Genomic DNA, 19,562 nt, shown 5'->3' on the forward strand with positions numbered 1-19,562 from the left:
GGCCCGGTTTAAAAATCTATGAAAACATGTTCCTGGTTCTGATATTGTCCTAATAAATTAAAGGAGCCCACCGGTCATCAAATTATTGGCATAGGAATGCGACTAAAAATCTCCATCAATTCAAGGCTTCATGAGGTGTGTTTTTGATTGATTGATTGATTGATTGATTGAAATATTTATTAACAGTTTGCAGAATTACAGTACATTTCAAGCACAAACTCAATACAAAGGCTGTTAACTGTGAGTGGACGACACAATTAAGCATTACACTTGTTTCCAATAGGGTCCACCATGTTCAATTCATCAAAAACATTTAGAGATGTACAAATAGACACTTCTATATAGACAAGGGACAGAACAGGAATTCATCATAATGGAGGTAAAAAGGGAAAAGAAACATATACAGTGAGGGAAAAAGGGGGGGGCGGTGGGGGGGGATTAACTAATTGATGGGAAATAAGTCATTTTTGGGGTGAACTCCTTTTTCAATTTTATGATTTTAAAAAAGAAAAAGGAAAAACAAAGTAAAAGTAGGGAGGAGAAAAAAAGGATACTAATAATAAAACTTCCACCACTGAGTAGGCCAGAACCCACAGCATCCTGCTGCTATTGCACTTGTTCTCCATGGTGTCTGCCTTCTCTGACAGGCCACTGAATAAACAATCGCACTAATGCCTTGTTGCCTCCGCCCAGACTCCATGTCTGCCAAATGAAGTCGCATCGATACTGACTGGGGCCAACACTGGTCCATACTGGGACTAGTACTGGCCCTTTAACAATACTGGGGCTCAGGGTTGCCATGTGTGCTTATTATAAGCCACAAGAGCAGAAACGCATATTGGTAGTAGCAGGTTGCTTTTTGGGGTGCTTAGTTTTCTTTTGTTTGTGATTAGTAGTTTATTGGAATATGTGATGCCTTTTTTCAAATGTTATTTATTGAAGTGACCACTATGCCAAATGCCGCAGGAAAAAGGCGTTTGCGATACAATAGCAGATTCGGTGTCTATAAACCACCCTGTTCTGAAGTGTATAGAGCGTCGCAGTCCCGCCTCCTACCCTGGACCAGGATATGAAACCCAATGCATTATTCTCATAGACATTTCTTAAAGTATTTATTTAAAGACGGTTACGCCGCGGACAAAGCCAACTCATAGCCAACTCATATCCACTTGACCAAATGTGCTGACCTCATCACGTTTGTGAGTTTCTGAATCCATTCCAAGCATTAGTTTTGCACAAAAAACACTCCTTGTGGGGAAAACGGCCTCACAAACGTGATGAGGTCAGCACATTTGGTCAAGTGGATATGGCCTAATTTAGCCCAAGGAGTGTTTTTTGTGCAAAACTAATGCTTGGAATGGATTCAGAATCATGAAAACCCCCTAGTTTCATACTATAATGCTCCTATAATGTTGTTTAAACCAGTTCCTCATTTAATTGAACGTGGGCCCCCATCAGAAACAATTTAGTGCCCGGGACCCCCATACCGATTTGGTGTTGTTAAAATGTTTCAAAACAATATTCCAAATATTTCACACCTGCTATTTTCAAATCGCTATTGTATAGTGCTGATATGGACAACTGGCGGACAGTGGCCAGGGGCCCAGGGGCCACATTACCAATACCTTCACTTAATGCAGCACACAGGTTATTGGAATATTGATATGTTATTGATTTCAGTTGTTACAATTCCAAACATAACCCGCTTTAATTCGGCTACTTCAGTCTATATTAGTAGCTCAATGACTAGTATTAAATTTGTATTGTCTTTTTTTATGTCCATTGTATTTGTATTTAAGTTCATAAAGTTAAGTGTTATGATTCTGGTATGCGAGACAGTAAGGCTAGCCTTGTTGTACATCGCGTGAGGTCAACCTTGCACCACATCATGCCGTACGTTCATATGTCGCGCATCTTCATATCTTACTGTATCGCATACCAGGCGGACCTTATGGGTGCAACCTAACAGGATGCCTCACATATCTAGAAAGTACAACATATCGCAATGCAAGCTGCACTGTCACATATGAAGTACACTGTATCTCAAGTTCAGTACACAGACTTACTTAGCTGTACATGGTATGAATCATAAGTATAACTAAATGCATTTTAAATTAAATAAAAAATTTACTTTTCGGGAATAGCAACAAATAATTCAAGATTCCAATTCAAATATAGCATTTTGCTACTTTTGTGTAACATAGAATGACAAACTAGGGCTTAAATTTACAGGAATATGGAGATAAGAGGTTTCGGCCTGAGCCTGACAGTATATTCAATGTGTTCCTCTGGAGTGAGTGTGCATTATATACTGTAGTGGCCCTCTCCTCTCCATCATCTATCAAAGTTGCCCATCTGTGGTGTAGGAATAGGGTAAGGAATCTAAGGAGGATGATAAACTGATTTTAGATGCTTTTAGTCACTCATTTCGCATTGCAAGACCTGTCTGCTTGTTTCTGTAATCTGGCAACGCTGGCTGGGGTTTTTTTCCTCGGTACTGGCCCTTTAAGGACGGGATGAAAAGGAGAGCAGCTCAACAAGCGCACTGATGCCGCGCGTTAGAATGTTATTATCTAAGGTCACTACATAAGTAGACTGATGCAAAAAATGCTTCAGTTCGGTTCAAATTAATATATTCCAACCAGAAGAAAGGTCGACCCGGGACACCCCCCCCCCCTGGCCAGCACGCCAGGCGCGTTTCTTTGTGCGTAATTGATTCGGTAAGTCCTGTTTTAGTGCATTTATATACACGAGAGAACGGCGGTTTGGTGTCCCATTATTATGCCAATCTCCATCTGGGATGATCGCTGTTTCATCGCGTCTACAAACCCTAATAAACCGTGTTGCAGTGTTTTCTTCACTTCACGGTTTGCAGTCAAATGCATGATGAAAGTCAAGGTTTGAACGTGGAATTAAAGTTCGCATTGTGGTGTTTATAGTACCATAGTGGCCATCTTTGTACTGAGAGAGAATCCCTTTGATTGCACCCCAGGCTTGCGCAATATTCGCTCATAATAAAGGGCTTATCTTTTATTAATATATTGAGTTAATTTGGCATATCATGAAGTGGTGCTTTTATGTACCGTATGCATAGAATGAACACGATCAGCCATTGGACGCATTGTTGTCGCATACTATTCATTATAAAATGAATCCCATGTCTTTCACAGCCATCTGTCAAATCAAATGGACTGTTGTTATTCTATTTTGCCATTATTGTCTCAGTAAAATATCATGTTATTGGTTTCTATTGTTAAGTAATGGCATCAAAACACGTTCTGCTCGGATACAGACCAGAATCTCATTAAATCAGGTTTTCTTGTGACTAGTATAGGCTACTGACTATATTTCCCCCACTAGGAAGGCATGCCAGAATATAGGCTTAATACATCATTAATGTGTTTCCCTCAAGAGTGTCTGAGTGGACTTTATTATTCACTCTTGTAGATTAATGGATGCCCTGATCCTCGAGGCAATGGAATTATGCACGTTCAGTTAATTTGTATTATAATGATGTTAAGCTGCTGCTGTTTACAGCCAGGGTCGGGGAAGCTGTGAGACTGTCTGGGTCTCTGGTGAAGATGCAGAGAGAGTGAGAGACCCATTATTAAATCGATTACTACTACACTGAGGCAGATATCCGAGTTGCTAAAACGTCTTGAGTTTGGCACCATTTCTGCACACTCAACGCTCTATATATCCTCCACCTCCACACAGTCCCTCTGGCCAGGAGAGCTGTCAAGAACTGGGAAGTTGTTTGAACTTCCTACATTTGTTTTCTCAGGACATCCTATATTTTCGCCCCCACCCTCTGGCTCCGAGGACTTGACTCAGTCAAACTGAGTGAGTAGACCAGTGGTCTGGGGACCACCAGTGGTCCTTGAGGGGGTTCAAGGTGCTCCCCAGCTAAAAGATGATGAGTTGGTATAACCAAATGGACCCTCATAGATCTTTAACTCTTGAGAATGTAAATCAAGAGTTAAATTATTGCTAAACATCTGTATTACTTAATTTACAAAAGTCTATTTTAGAGAATGTAGAATAATTGTTATTTTGATCAACGTTTGCCTATTGTCTCCTACGGTACCGCATCAATACAACATGGAAATGTGGACAATCTTATGATTCTTATCCAACGACAACAAAATATTCTTTCGTTTTGGGTCTGAGAGGCTAAGGGCAGTATTATGCGTGTCTTAAGTACCAGGTCTTATTACTTAACTTAAGACCTGGAGGCGTGATCAATGCCATTTGGCTATTCTGAGTGTCATCAAATGGTGGTCCGTGGCTCAAATGCTGAATAAATAATGGTCCTTGATGTGAAATAGGTTGAAAACCGCTGGAGTAATCTACCGTCAAAGCCATGGAGGACAAACGCAAGAAGAGGAGCCCCAAGGTCTCGCTGCCACAGCCGCCTCCGCCCCCAGTCAACCCGCGCAAGATCTCCGTCGTACCTGCCAGCAAAAGTGCCACCTTCTCCCTGGGTCTGCCGCAGCCGCCCTCCCCCAAGAACAGAGGGAAGTTTAAGAGGTCTGTCGGGGCGCCGGGCCAGTCCAAAGAAGTGCTTGGTACGGTCGCAGCTCCACCAAAGACCACCAGGTCTGTATTTCCCAGCTCACATTATCTCATACTTCCACCAATTAATATCCAATATGCAGAATGGTGCTAGTTTGACAACGGAGAACTATGTCCACATTTTGGTGTATAGCACAATATTAAGACCCAAGACCTAAAAATCTCTTCAAAAGGCCAATTCATAGTCCAGTTGTCGGTGAAGAGGTGACCACCGAAACGGTGGTTAGTAAAAACAGAGCGATGTGTTGTATGAGCGTTGTAGAACACGACAACTGGACTATGAATAGGCCTTAACAGTTTTCTGGAAACGTGTGTTTCTATATCAGTGGTGCTCAAACCTTTTCATGTCAAGGACCCCCAAAATGATATTTATTTGGCAAAAAGCAAAGATTTAAGTTCAAAATGTTCACTTAAAAATAGCAGATCTACAAGCTCATGGCGCACAGAGCCAAAAACAAAGTGACGCGCTGTGAGCTTGTACCTCTGCTATTTTTGAATAGCCAAAGTATAAAATAATGGTTAAAGTGGTTGCTTTCCTGGTTTTAATTGCTTAATGACAGTTGTCCACAAAATGGCATGTCTAAACACAACTCGTACCACCATATCCACTTACACATACAGGGGTGCAGTACTTAGTTTAGACAGTTTTTGGTTTAGACTAGTCATTGGTTAGACCAGTCATTATTCATACAACTACAACCTATCTCAAACACTCAAACTAAACCTAACCTCCCACGGGGCAGCACACCTAAACCTAACCTTAACCCATGTCTAACCAATGACTAGTCTACAGCCCCTCTTCTCCACCAAAGCTGTTCTACACGTTCGGACGTCATTGATCTGCTATTTTCGGCGAATGTTTTTACCCCCAGAATGGGGACACTAGGGATCCACCCTAGTGTCCCTGGACATGAGATAAATCGAAAAGAATATGTAATATAAATCATAACCAAGGCTACCTTTAAAAAATGACCATGCACATGTGCAACATTAACCCATTTTGACCTGAGATCAGATTCTAAAAATGTCTTCTACATCCTGACAGTTTTCTGAAAAAGCTATGTTTCTATGTCAGTGGTTCTTCAATTAAAAAAAAAAATAGCAGATCTACAAGCTCATAGCGCGCCACCGAGTGGCGCGCTATGAGCTTGTAGATCTGCTATTTTTCAATAGCTAAAGCATGACATAATGCTAACACCAAAAGGGGTTCCCGCCCGAAATGGGTTAAAAGCTATAATGACACAATGACATGTGACAGCGATGAGAGAATGAATGCATTCTAACAAAGTCACGCTGCATGTGAAACGGGTCGACGATGGTGGAGTTGGAATGTAGTCAGATGCTGTCATGAGCCTCCAGCCGTCCAGTCCACAGACACTGGTGTGTTTCTTCGTATCAGTGTGACGGAGCTGGTTGGCTGTGGTTTGGAAGTAGAGCCGCCACACCGTGCTCTATATACTATAGCCTCATTCAGGTTTCCAACGGGATGTTTCCCTGCACCTCTGATCATCGATCGGTGTGCAAGTTCCTTCCAACCCTTAAACATCCAGTGTCCAAGACGTCTGTGGACGTCTTTGGTATTACCGCACGTGCAGTGCCCAAGACGTCTGTGGACGTCATTGAAAAAAATATATATATACGTTTTTTAATACGTGGTGCCAAAGTTTGTGTTTTCGCCATTGAGAATGCATTGGGCATTTAAATTAAATAACTCAGAAACTATAAAACAACAAGTAAAACGTTCCAGCATGTGTCTCCACAGTCAGCTGAATAAAAAAAAATGAATGGATTTTCTAGGTGAAAGTGATTTTCACCCACTTTTGCGTGGGCACACAAAGTGTTAATTTAACCCATTAAGACCTGAAGCCATTTCTACGAATCATCTCTGTCAGGGGGGGAAACCTCGTATGTCCAAAAACTGTAACTTTTCAGGAAACCGAATTCAAAGATTGGCAAAAGTAGCAGATGGACGAGCTCAAAAGAGATTGCAGATCTGCTACGTTTGATGCTTTTGTGTGACACTGTACTATGATCAAGTAGGGCGTTCATTTATTTTTTATTTATTTGATTTGCGCAACTGAATATACATAATGCCTAATATTTCCATGCGAAAGATGACATAGTATTATTATAAGAGAACCTCACCATTTACATTACATACAATTTGCATTCATTCATGAAATAAATGCATTGCATTAATGAATTTACGAAAATAAAAAATAAAACACAAAAAGTTAGAATAAGGAGATAAGAGCTTTCTGCCTGACGGCAACGAAATGCCTTCTAAATCCTAAGAGTTTTCTGAAAAACTCAACAAAATAAATGATGGCTCAAATCTAAAAGGACACGGATGCTTTCCCGGTTTTAATGGGTAAAACCAGTGGTTGTCAAGCGGTCGTTGAGGGTGTTCCAGGTGGTCCCCAGCGAAATGATAAAGAGTTGGTAACCAAATGGACCCTTATAGATCTTTAACCCATTCAGGCCTGACGTCGAAATTTAAAAAAAAAAGTTTTCTATATCATGACAATTTTCGGAAAGATTTGAGGCACATTTTAACGATTTTAAAAAAATAGCAGACCTACAAGTTCATAGCGCGCCACTCGGTGGCGCGCTATGAGCTTGTAGATCTGCTATTTTTCAATAGCTAAATTATAACAATGTTTAAAACACCAAAACGGGTTCCCGCCCCAAAATGGGTTAATGGTTAATGTGGTTAAACGCTAACGTGACATGGATGTGTTCCAGGTCTCAATGGGTTAACTCTTGAGAGTTAAATTTGACATCTGCATTACTTAATTTACAAAAAGTCTACACAATTACAAAATGTCAAAATAATTAGCATTTTGACCAAACGTTTGCTTGTTATATCTCTTATGGTGCCACATCAATACAGCATGGAATTGTGGACAAAATCTTATCCAACGACGACAAAATATTCTTTAGTCTTGGCGGGTCTGCAAGACTAAATCTCATGAAATGGTGGTCTGTGGCTCAAATGCTGAATAAATAATGGGCCTTGATATGAAAAGGGTTGAAAACGACTGGGTTAAACCCAACACCCACTGTCGGTGTGTGCGTATCAGTTAACTCTCCACTATAATGTGCTTGCCATAGGCCCCACAAGGAGAAGCAGAGGGCCCCGCAGCCTGCAGGCCCCAGTAACACTATAATGTGCTTGCCATAGGCCCCACAAGGAGAAGCAGAGGGCCCTGCAGCCAGCAGGCCCCAGTAACACTATAATGTGCTTGCCATAGGCCCCACAAGGAGAAGCAGAGGGCCCCGCAGCCTGCAGGCCCCAGTAACACTATAATGTGCTTGCTATAGGCCCCACAAGGAGAAGCCAAGGGCCCCGCAGCCTGCAGGCCCCAGTAACACTATAATGTGCTTACCATAGGCCCCACAAGGAGAAGCAGAGGGCCCCGCAGCCTGCAGGCCCCAGTAACACTATAATGTGCTTGCCATAGGCCCCACAAGGAGAAGCAGAGGGCCCCGCAGCCTGCAGGCCCCAGTAACACTATAATGTGCTTGCCATAGGCCCCACAAGGAGAAGCAGAGGGCCCCGCAGCCTGCAGGCCCCAGTAACACTATAATGTGCTTGCCATAGGCCCCACAAGGAGAAGCAGAGGGCCCCGCAGCCTGCAGGCCCCAGTAAGGTGGCCCAGTCGTCGCCCCTGCAGCACTCCTTCCTAACGGACGTGTCGGACGTGAGAGAGATGGAGGGAGGTCTTCTCAACCTCCTCAACGACTTCCACTCCGGCAAGCTGCAGGCCTTTGGTAAGACTGTGTGCTTCTCAACTAGGACTGTCACAATTATTATACGATCGATTACATGATTTTTGCATAATCGTCATAATCATTTCCATGTGGAAACATTTGAAACATTCAAACATTTTTAAAAAAAATAGTGAAAATAGCAAGTCTACAAGCGCAAAACGCTTCACGATGTGACACGTTTTGATCTTTTAGATTGTCTATTTCCACTATTCATGTTTTTTGTAGTATAAGTATAATAAAGTTATTAATCTATGTAAGTTATTTGTCATATTTGCCCTGTGTACATTTTGTGTATGAAGCCCTAAAAGCCAAACAAACAGACAGAAATGTAATTTTTATTCATAATTATTCAAACACTTTTAAGACCTTTTTAATACCTAAACAAAAAAAAGACCATTACTGCATCAAAAGTATTCAACAAACCATTCTATAAAAACGGGTAAAACATTGGCCAAATTGTCAAATAATATAAGAATGGGGCAAACATTGTGAAAATAGCAGATCTACATGGAGATCTGCTATTTTCACAATATTTCTGAATGCACATCAAGTGCTTGTCAGGGTGGGAGAGTCCCCCCCGTTCAAAATATAATGATTATATTGGGAGGTCACGGCTTGACAAGTTTGAGAGCCAGTATGTAAGACGACCTTGGCAGGCCAGGGAGGAGGAGGAGGAGGAGGAGGAGGGGACCACACCAGGAATATTCAGTTACTGGCTTGAAAAATGAAGCCACCTGCACGGTACAGTGACCCCAGCCGCTGGCCGGCCACACAGCAGCACACAATGCCATCAAGTGGTCGGCCCGGTGCTATTTCTGTCACAATGGAAATATCTTTGACTTTGTTATTATAACCCCCACCTCTCAGGCTCTCTCTCTCTACCATAAAGAGGTGACACTTCGACCCCCTTTTCCACCAGTTGGTTCCCAATGGGAACCGGTTCAGTTCTTTTTGGTTCTTTGGTCCATGAGCCAGAGCTCCAAAATTGGTGGGAAAAACTAGACCTATATTAAATTGTTTATAGGATCAAATGAATACAAGTAAATTAATACATGGTAACCCTTCCACAGTAGTAGCTTTTTCATATTTTCTATTTTGCATATTTTCCTACATAATGCCTCATTTGCATCTCTGTCTCTCTCTCACACACACACACACACACACACACACACACACGCATCCCTGGGACCCCACTCTACACTTCAAAATCCTCAATGTTAATGAAACTCAGAGAGAGTACAAGTGGTAGTTACAGACCCAGTTACAGTCCCCTGGAGGCCCTTCTCCCCAGAACCGCTGGCATAGATCTGACAAAGCTGTGGTTGCGTTCCCTCCCCTCCCTCCCTGCCGTACTACAGGCAAGGTGTGCAGCTTCGAGCAGCTGGAGCACGTGCGCGAGATGCAGGAGAAGCTGGCGCGGCTGCACTTCAGCCTGGACAGCCACGTGGAGGAGCTCTCTGAGGACCAGAAGAGAGGAGCCTCGGACCACAACCTGGAGCACCTGCTCTGCAACGTACGTACTGTACGCCACTCACAATCACGTCTCACTCGCTCACAACAATTTGTCACACATCACGAACAGTGGTGTAATGATCAGAGCATGTGAGTGGGGGGGGGGGCTTTTTGTCTGGCTCGCTCGTGTTGATTCCCCGGGTACAGGCTTTAGTTCCGAAACCTCAATCCCTAACCTAACCATAACCGCAAGCACGGGAGCAGCGCATGTCGGACCATCACATTTTCGCATCGCATGTCCCCGCGCTTCGGACATTTGGTGTGTCGGATCTGCGTGTGCACCCTGATACCCCGGCGCTCAGCGGTCACCTTCAATTGTGTACCTGGCGCTCCGCTTTCCGCTCATATTATACGTCACTCAGCAGCAAAAATAAATAAATAATAACATTAAAGTATTTTGCTGCGTGTCCAAAAAACGGAGCAAAACATACACAGCACACAGCTTCATGGAGTGCATTCTGGCTGGGCAGCACAGTACGTGTGTCATGTGACCCTGCCTGCTGTCCACTCCCACCTCCGCTCGCGCTCCGCACTGCTCTGGTAATGGTGTTTTACCAGAGCCTACTGTATGTGCACATGCACACAGAACAGCTGATATACAGTAGTGTATGAGAGTCCAGTCGTGATGAGACCAGCATTCGAAAAGATTTTCTTAATGAACTTAATCTCTTCTTCTTTGCTGGAGGCGTTCTTGTTGTGTGTAAACAGAATACCACAGTGTTGCTCTAATACCGTGTATGCCTGGGAATGCTCGCTGCCGGTAAAACTGTCATGCAAAGTAGCCATTTGATTTGGGTACTTGTGTGCGTCGTGAATCTAGGGCGACGCGTTCTAAAATATGACTGGCCCCTGTGCTACGACCAAAACACCACTGGCCCCTGTGCTACGACCAAAACACCACTGCTCACCAATAAAAGAGAGGGGATAAGAGTACAGCGAGAAGAAAGAGATAGCAACGGGTTAAATAAAACGAATAAAGATAAACATACAGATGCTGCATGTGATAACAGGTATATACATGATGTTTAGAACATTAGCATCATTATGCAGAGTGTGTCCATGTTCTTTTAGAAACGTGAGCATCATATAATGCAGGTGTGTGTGTGTGCTGCTAGGTTTGATGTTTACCATGTATCCTAGTTACTGTGTAGCACTTAATTGTTTTTTCTTTTTTTTGCATTCTATTTTTAGTCTGTTTGTTGACTAGGGCTGATGCCATTTACTTCGATCTTGCTCTTAGTAAATCACTCTGGGTAATTTTACAATTGTAACTAAGTGTCTAAATGCTAAATAAGAGTGTGTGAGATATATAAGAATTTGAAAGTGCTGCTGTTCATGTGTATTTATCCACTGCTGGGGTTGAAAAGTGTGTCGGGAGAAAAGTGCTGACTGAGCCCCAGTATGTGTGAGGGTGGTGTGAAAACTCCTCGCCTCATTACAGAATGTGGTGCCCAGAACATTAACCACTTTTGAGCCCTATTTGTACTCTCGTCATGCGACAAATATGTTTGACAAAGTGAACATTTTTCACTTTGTCAAACATATTTGTCGCATGACAGGTGTTCCTGTTCATAGTGTCATTATAGGTGAAAATTTTTCGCCTATAATGACACTATAAATATGAACACCATGTTGAATGTGACTGGATCTAGCAGCTAACGGACGGAATGATGACAGTAGTTGGCTATAGACACCCGTGTGGAACCAGGAAGGCTGTTACATTACACCTGCTTGTGTGCATGAGACCATAACTTGTTAGTTTTCTCTAAAACAGATTTGTTGTACATCACTGACTGAGGAGATTTGGCCCGTAGCATTGATCTGATGATCTTGCATAATGCGGAAACCCAAACTACTGGGCTGTTATGTAATTGTAACATGATACATTTTTCAGGTTCAGGTTCATTTCTTTGTTTGTCCCCATGGGGCGATTTGGTTTACAGCAAGGCATCACACAGGCAGGTAACATGAAACACAAAAACACAGTAAAAAGGCACATAGTACACATAGAACAATAAAACAGGATGGCAGTTCAAGGTATCAGTGTAACATTGTAATTCATAACATTTTCAGAACAGTTGTATAAATAATTCATACAAGCGAGTCAGGTGACAAGTTACCTCCTCCTACCGGCATTTAGAGCCTGGATAGCTACAGGCACGAAGGAGAACTTATACCTATTGCTTTTGGCCCCTGGAACTTTTAGGCGAAGGCCAGAGGGAAGCAGCTTGAACTCAGCTGAGGGGATGGGAGTTGTCCGTATAGAGCACCGAAGTCCTGATGTCACTGCCCTCTACTACCAGTAGAGGGCAGTGAGCGCCATGGTTCATGTATGTTTTTATAAGCATTGTACTCTCCATAGGGGGATTTTAGATCGCCTCATATAAGAACTGTGTTTGAAAAATAAACCGATCACCCGGGCCTTTTCACTCATATGGATATGAAGCATCGACTGAAGGTGGAAATGTACAAATATACCCAAAGAGTAACAAAATAAGCGTTAGAAACGAGCCAAACAACCCAGAGACTACATTTCCGGGTAGGCTGCTTCTGCCCGCAGCCCGTCGCACAACAGAAACTGAACGTTAATTACGTTTATTTTTATTTTTATTTTATTGATATATAATGTATCGTGGTTAGTACGAGTCGAGTCACCACCAGCTGAGCTTACGTCAACGAGGAATCTCAGGAACGCAATATGTTGACAGCTGGGCGTGACGTATATGCTCAGCGACATTGCATTCATATGTAGTTTCAAGGCTTTTGCGGTCACATTAATTCCATTTTCTCTAGAAACTGGCTGTATCAAATATGAATGGACATCATTAACGACGCACAGCCACTCCCCTGACAGAAACGCAGAGGTGGTCGGTTTATTTTTCAAACACAGTTCTTATATGAAGCGACCTAAAATCTCCGTTTGGGGATCTCAATGCAAATAAACAAATACATGAACCTGGAGATTGACACCCTCTACTGAAAGTGACGTCAGACTTCGGAGCTCTATGGACTTGGCTTTCTTAAGCACCTGATTTTTAAATACTTGGTCTAGACTACTGAAATTAACTCCGGCAATCTTTGAGGCCGTTCTCACAATTCTACCAAGGTGGTTTTTGTCCTTATGTTTAGGTTTATGTTTAGATTTTATAGATTATTTCTACATTGTAACAGTAAACCGTCAAGTACAGTACAGTTCCTACCTGTCCTAATCGTGTCTTTTATTTATATCCCACAGCTGGAGGAACTCAGCACTTCAATGTATCCTTTCCTACTTCCATTCCATTCCATGCGCTGCTGTTGGCATGCACTGATTTTAGATTAGATTATTAAAGATACCTTTATATTTAAATGTTGCCATACGACTTGCTGTGCTACTGTATATAGTATTTATTGTTATTGTTATTATTATTATTACATATGATGCATTGTCCATAATCAAACTCTGCTGCTTGACAGAATGAATGTATTATTGATACATTCATTTTGTCACGCGGCATATTATGTCAATAAGGTGACAGGACACACAGGATTTCTGGGATTTGAGATAAGACATTGTGCTTTCCTAATTTTAATGTCTGCAAGTGAGCTACTGTACTTTTCTGAATTTACCCGACTGTTAACTCTTTGAGAGTTTCAAGGATTTCTATATAGTTTTTAGACTTCTCTATGGCAGAATGGCGTTTTTGAATGATTTATTGAAAATTCTCTGTTGTGAATGTGTGACAACGAAAGACCTTCAGAGAAAGCTTGGCTTGTCTGCTTCCAGGAAAAAAATGAACTGAGTTGATAAAATGTTTAGTTTTTGTGTTGGAAGCCATTTAAAAGAGCCTGCATTTACACTGGGTAGTGTTTCTAGGACAACAAAAAAAGTTATGCCCGGTTGAAGTTTTATTTTCTAAATAACTTTTTTTCTGCTGGGCGTACATAGCCATGCAATATCTCATTTTAAAGGGTGAGTTGTCTAGTTCAATTAAAATAAAATAAAAAGTTTCTCACATGTACCACTGTAGATATTTTGCCATCTATAAATAGCATGGTCAGTCATGATCAATCTGACCTATCCAGCTAAAAGTCCCCCTAGCTCTGAAATGGAACATCATATAAACTCAATTCTTTTTTGGGGTAAAATTAGACATTCTAACGCACATTTTGATATATACCATGTTTACATAGTCTTACCAGTACCGTGTCTATTCATGCATGTATCTCAAAAACCTGTTGTGAAGAAACAGTTTTGATAAAAAACACATCCAAGGACATTGTTTTGATATGACTTTGTGCCCATGATATGTATCAAAATATAGACTTGAATGTATACTGTATTATAACAAAAAAATTGGGTTCTTACCATCTACCGTTACAGAGTAAATCACAGTTGAAACTCGCTTAGTCAAACCATAAACCTCAGAATAGTGAACAAAATAGCCATGACAGGTCTAACTCATTGTAAAAGTGTGTCTTTTATTTTTTATGACTACTAACATAATACAATTATAATAAATATTACAGAAAATAAATAGGCCTACATACAAAACAGTTGTCCCCAAACTCCCCAGTGTCCCCAAACCACTGCATTCCAGTTGTTCTTGACGGTGTGTGTGTGTGTAGGCTAAATTAAAAAAAAACAACAACTGAAATGAATGAATGCATCCGGTTCAGTGTCGGAGAACTCCATCGCAGTCTTGACTCTTCGTCTTCATCATCATCATCATCATCATCATCATCATCATCATCATCATCATCATCCTCCTCCTCCTCCTCATCTGATGCCAGTTCTAAATATATAAAAATAAACATTTAGCTGTAGTCAGCCCGGCCAATAGCCAGTTGGGGGGGGGACGTAGGCTATCTGACATCATCGTCATCATCATCATCACACGGAGACACACTAAACAATGTACAATCATGATTGTATACAATGAATGCAATTATCATGCAAGCTCAGACGTCAATGAAACGTCATACAGATCTTATATAATACGCTACTGTTAGCTTCACTCCCCGTCCCCCCTCCGATCCTTGTAGCAAGGTCATCACTCATCATAACCACGCGTTGCTTCAGTAAACGATGCATGTTTGTTCTCCGTCTTTGTAGACAGTAAATAAAAGGAGCGAACATTACTCTAAAGATCAGATCGCCTATAAGGCACGCTACAATATAAAATACTTGTACTGCCATGCGTGCATGCCTGCTACGATACATTTGTACTGCACCAACCAACCGATCGACACCAACCCCCCCTCCAGCCATTAGCCAGCACCAATGCACCGACCAACACCATTAGCCAGCACCTTTGGTGCTGGCTAATGGCTGGGGGCCATCGTGGTGAGTCATTCTGGCGTCATGATCTGACTAGTAGTAGTAATTATCCAAGCATCTATTTGTAGCGATCATCTTATGATTTCTGATCACTATAGAAAAGCATTTTCTACAATAAGATTACCTCAAAACATTCCGGGTTGATCGTCTTCTTCAATGGTTTCCCGGTATAGCTCATCGGACGACGATGGGGAGACAATGAAAAAAGGAGGGAGGGAGCAGCGAGTCTCGCTGTAAGCACTGTACCAGGGCTACTCCGCCTGGAGAAGGCGACTGGGACGCGTATGGATCAATACTACTACCACAAAACTCGCTCAAATAAATAGTACTGCTTTCAACTTTTTCTGCTAGAAAATCGCTCGGGCGAGACGGCAAAACAGGCAAAACAATGAAAACTATGAAGACTCCCTCTGCCCCCACTGTTTACAGGGGGTGGGACCAGCTTCCAATGGCAACACGTACACGTGTGTCACGTGACACGGCTTTTCTGGGTAATGTAGTTGGAATATAAGCTCAGGAATTTAAACAGCGCTTCGGAGCATATTAATATGTTTAGATTCATCAAAAACTGTGAAGACGCCAATTGGCGTCATTGATCATTTACGGAATTCTGATGAAGACGCCAATTGGCGTCTTTCACCTTCTAAGGGTTAAGGCCTATTCATACTCCATTTTTGGGTGATAAGGTGAAAGCGGAGAGATGTGTTGGTGGTGAGCGGTGAGTCGCTTATCACCGCAGTGTGACGTCATGTTGTAGTTCTCCCAACCAGGTGGTCACCTATCACCTAAAACTAGAGTATGAATAGACCTTCAGCTGTTATTTCTCTTCACCCACTAAGTTATTGTATAGCCATTACTGGGGGATTATTTATCAACTCTTTTTTATTTTGTAAATGTTTTGTGAAAGCATATCACAATCTCAATGTCGAGGTATTTGATTTAACCCATTTAGGCCTGACGTCGAAATTAAAAAAACGTTCGCTCTGAAAGAATATATATTCAAATATGTTTGCCGCATTTTTACGATTTTTCAAAAATAGCAGACCTACAAGCTCATAGCGCGCCACTCGGTGGCGCGCTATAAGCTTGTAGATCTGCTATTTTTCAATAGCTAAAGTATAACATAATGCTTAGTTAAAACACCAAAAGGGGTTCCCGACCAGAAAAAAAAAGAAATTGAGGAATGTCTCTCTTTTCAGTTCATAGTTCTGACTCCTGGCTGGTGTGCGTACTGTATGTGTGTGGTGTGTGAATCCTTAACGTGACCGCTGGCAGACAAAAGCTGCACTTAGCGGAGAACCAGCAGGATCTGCCCAAGACATCTGGTCCGTGAACAAGTGAGGTGTGGAGAGTCCTCTCCTCACTCACAGCATCCAAGCAGGCTCACAGTGACACAGTGACATGACATGGATCCAGCTGCCTTCGCAAAACGCAACCGAATGGTTTTCACAGGGGGGAGGGGGATCTTTCTTTTTTAACAAGTCCTACTTTTTTAACAAGTCATACTGTGTAATCATGTTTTCGATTAAACAACTTATATTTTTTTATATAATCTTTCCTTCATTGTTAAATTCTTCACAATAACCAGTGTCTCACACTCGCGGGCACCGGAAATGCATTTATTTATTTAATACATTATACTGTAATTAATACAATACATACATACTGTTTTTCATGACGTTGTTATGTTGCTTTCTAAAACATCCTCGGTGCTATAGGAGGACCCTGCATCATTTGTTTTGGAGCGGTGCCTCTGTGTATTTGTTTTGGAACTGAATTGACCAGTTTTACCAGACCATACAGACAGACAGACAAGACGCTGTCGCCAAAAAACACGCAACGAACTGAATGTTACACAGTATGACTTTAATTAAAAGAATAAATTCCTCTTGAGACGGCACAAGAAAACGTAATCCCCTACCCCTACCATAGATGGCATTCTGTGCCAATAATATATTTAAATTAAGAGGTTCCCTCCCTGCCGGCCGTTCCATTGATGCTAAACGGGCAGTAAAAAGACGCCTAAACCCAGAAGATTCATGTTCTTCTGTGTCTGCTCTGCTGTGCTTGTGTTTCAACTCCAAAAAGCACATTCGACGAGGATGAACGGATGTTTGAATGCTGTTCTTTCTTTGTTTTTCTATTGCGAACGGTCCTATAGACTTATACCATGGTCCTATAGGCCTATACCATGCCTATCTCTTGCATCATTTGAGGAAGACGCTCGTCAGTCAAATGTTACAGTATGTGAATTTGAGCCATATAGAAGTAGCCTCCACTGCTCAGGACCCTTCTTGAGGGACATCTCGGCGCTATATTCAAAACGCACTCCCTCATTTTTCTATCTTTGTTAAAACATTTAGTACTGGAAGACCGAAGAATGACTACGTGAGTTGTAAAATCGAACTGGTGGATTTGAACATTATAATGCACGAATGTACAGACCTGTTGTTGTTGTTTGTTTACACTTGGCTGTTCAGCTGCTGCATTTGTCAACATGCGTAGCTGTTTTGATACTGGAACATGGTGAAGGTTTTGTTGATGATGTGTCCATGATATATTTGGTTTATATATATATATATATATATCATTTATATTAGCATATAAGTGGGCAGTAGCTCCTCGGAAGCACAAGCTATTAGCCCACCCCGCTACTGCAGAGCTGTAGCATTCACTGTCACATTAGTTAGTCAACGGCGACTTCTTATGTGACGGCGTCAAATTCTGATGCATCCGTTTAATGACATTCACACTGTGCAGTGCCGTATTCACAAGAGTATGTATGACGAAGCAGGAATTATGAAGCTCTATTATGGACAGCTGGGCTATTATATAGGGATGGGGGGGGGGGGGGGGGGGGGTTAATAACCAAACCGCTAAGTAATGCGCCTTTGTATAAGGCCTTGATGCTGACAGCAGCCAGGGCAATTATTGACCACTACTGTCCGCCATATTTTGGGCACATCCAAAAAGAAAATGCTCAAAAATTCTTCAACTGTAGCAAAAACTGTAGGTGGCTTTGTAGCTTGTAGATCGGCTACTTTCATGTGACCCCCGTGCGCCATCAAAAATGGGACTTTAGTGGTTAAACTTTTTTCCTTTCTTCTCCCCAACGTAGTTGTCATGCCAGTTAATTCCTCCCCACGCACATTTCTGTGCGTTATCACTGCTGTTGTATTCTACTGACTCACCTGCCACTGGGGAGCCTCCACCGGGAGGAGCCTTTGTCCCGCTCCTCCTACCCAAGGCTCCCTGCTGACAGGCGGTGTCCCACCAGCCATGCGCCACATAGATTTATGTGCAGCAGTGAGTGACAAATATCACTCTCCCCTGCCTGGCTTCCCTCCCAGCTCCCCCTCGGCAAAGCCGGTTGCTTCGAACCCCCAGACTGCATGGTGCATGGTGGGCACAAGGGCAGCTACTTTACCACTGTGCCACCTAGAAGCGCCCGCGCTTCCATGTTTTGAGCGGAACTTTTCAAGCATGTGTGAATATTTGCCACTATGGCAACTTTCTTTGGCTCATACATTGTGAACTAACAATTATTATGAAGGTTTCGGTTTGTATATTTTCAAAAACATTTCCCCCAGGTATGTCACGGTGAATGACATTTTAACCCATTTAGACCTGAGGACGATTCTACAAATGTCTTCTAAATCTTGACAGTTTTCTGAAAAACCTATGTCTGATTCTCAAACTATTTCATGTCAAGGAACCCCAAAATTATATGTAATTGGCCGCCAACCCCATCTGAAAATATGTTGTTCGAGGGACCTCCCACGTTTGCTCTGAAAGAATATATATTCAAAGATTTGCACCACATTTTCCCGATTTTTCAAAAATAGCAGATCTACAAGTTCGTAGATCTGCTATTTTCCAAGAGCTAAAGTAGAACATAATGCTTAAAACACCAAAAGGGGTTCCCATCCTGATTGGGTTAAATTAAATTGTGATATTATCAAACGTAAATAATATCAACCATATCAGACGGTCTTCATTTCCCAAAAGGAAATAAATGAATGACTCATAATTCAGTCTGACCAGAAACAGGGATAAAACATAAAAACGTGACTGGCCAGAGGGGGGATATCGAAAGCAGCAGTGGTGGAAAAGAGTACTCAAAATGTTTTACTTAACCCATTCAGGCCTGACGTCGAAATTTTACAAAAAAAAGTTTTCTAAATCATGACAATTTTCGGAAAGATTTGAGGCACATTTTAACGATTTTTCAAAAATAGCAGACCTACAAGTTCATAGCGCGCCACTCGGTGGCACGCTATGAGCTTGTAGATCTGCTATTTTTCAATAGCTAAATTATAACAATGTTTAAAACACCAAAAGGGGTTCCCGCCCCAAAATGGGTTAATGGTTAATGTGGTTA

At 42.0% G+C, this 19,562-nt stretch overlaps 1 protein-coding gene across 1 annotated transcript; it reads left to right on the forward strand.

Annotated features, from left to right (window-relative positions):
* Positions 1–2,514: 2,514 nt before the first annotated feature.
* Positions 2,515–16,733, forward strand: ccdc28b (coiled-coil domain containing 28B). Its single transcript, XM_079527920.1, has 6 exons — positions 2,515–2,720; positions 4,329–4,599; positions 8,180–8,349; positions 9,708–9,862; positions 13,097–13,119; positions 16,457–16,733. The coding sequence occupies exons 2-6, from the start codon at positions 4,364–4,366 to the stop codon at positions 16,512–16,514; spliced, it is 642 nt and encodes a 213-aa protein (XP_079384046.1). The 5' UTR covers positions 2,515–2,720; positions 4,329–4,363; the 3' UTR covers positions 16,515–16,733.
* Positions 16,734–19,562: the final 2,829 nt, after the last annotated feature.

The sequence above is a fragment of the Electrona antarctica genome (assembly GCF_951216825.1).
Source record: "Electrona antarctica genome assembly, chromosome: 18".
NCBI lineage: Eukaryota > Metazoa > Chordata > Actinopteri > Myctophiformes > Myctophidae > Electrona > Electrona antarctica.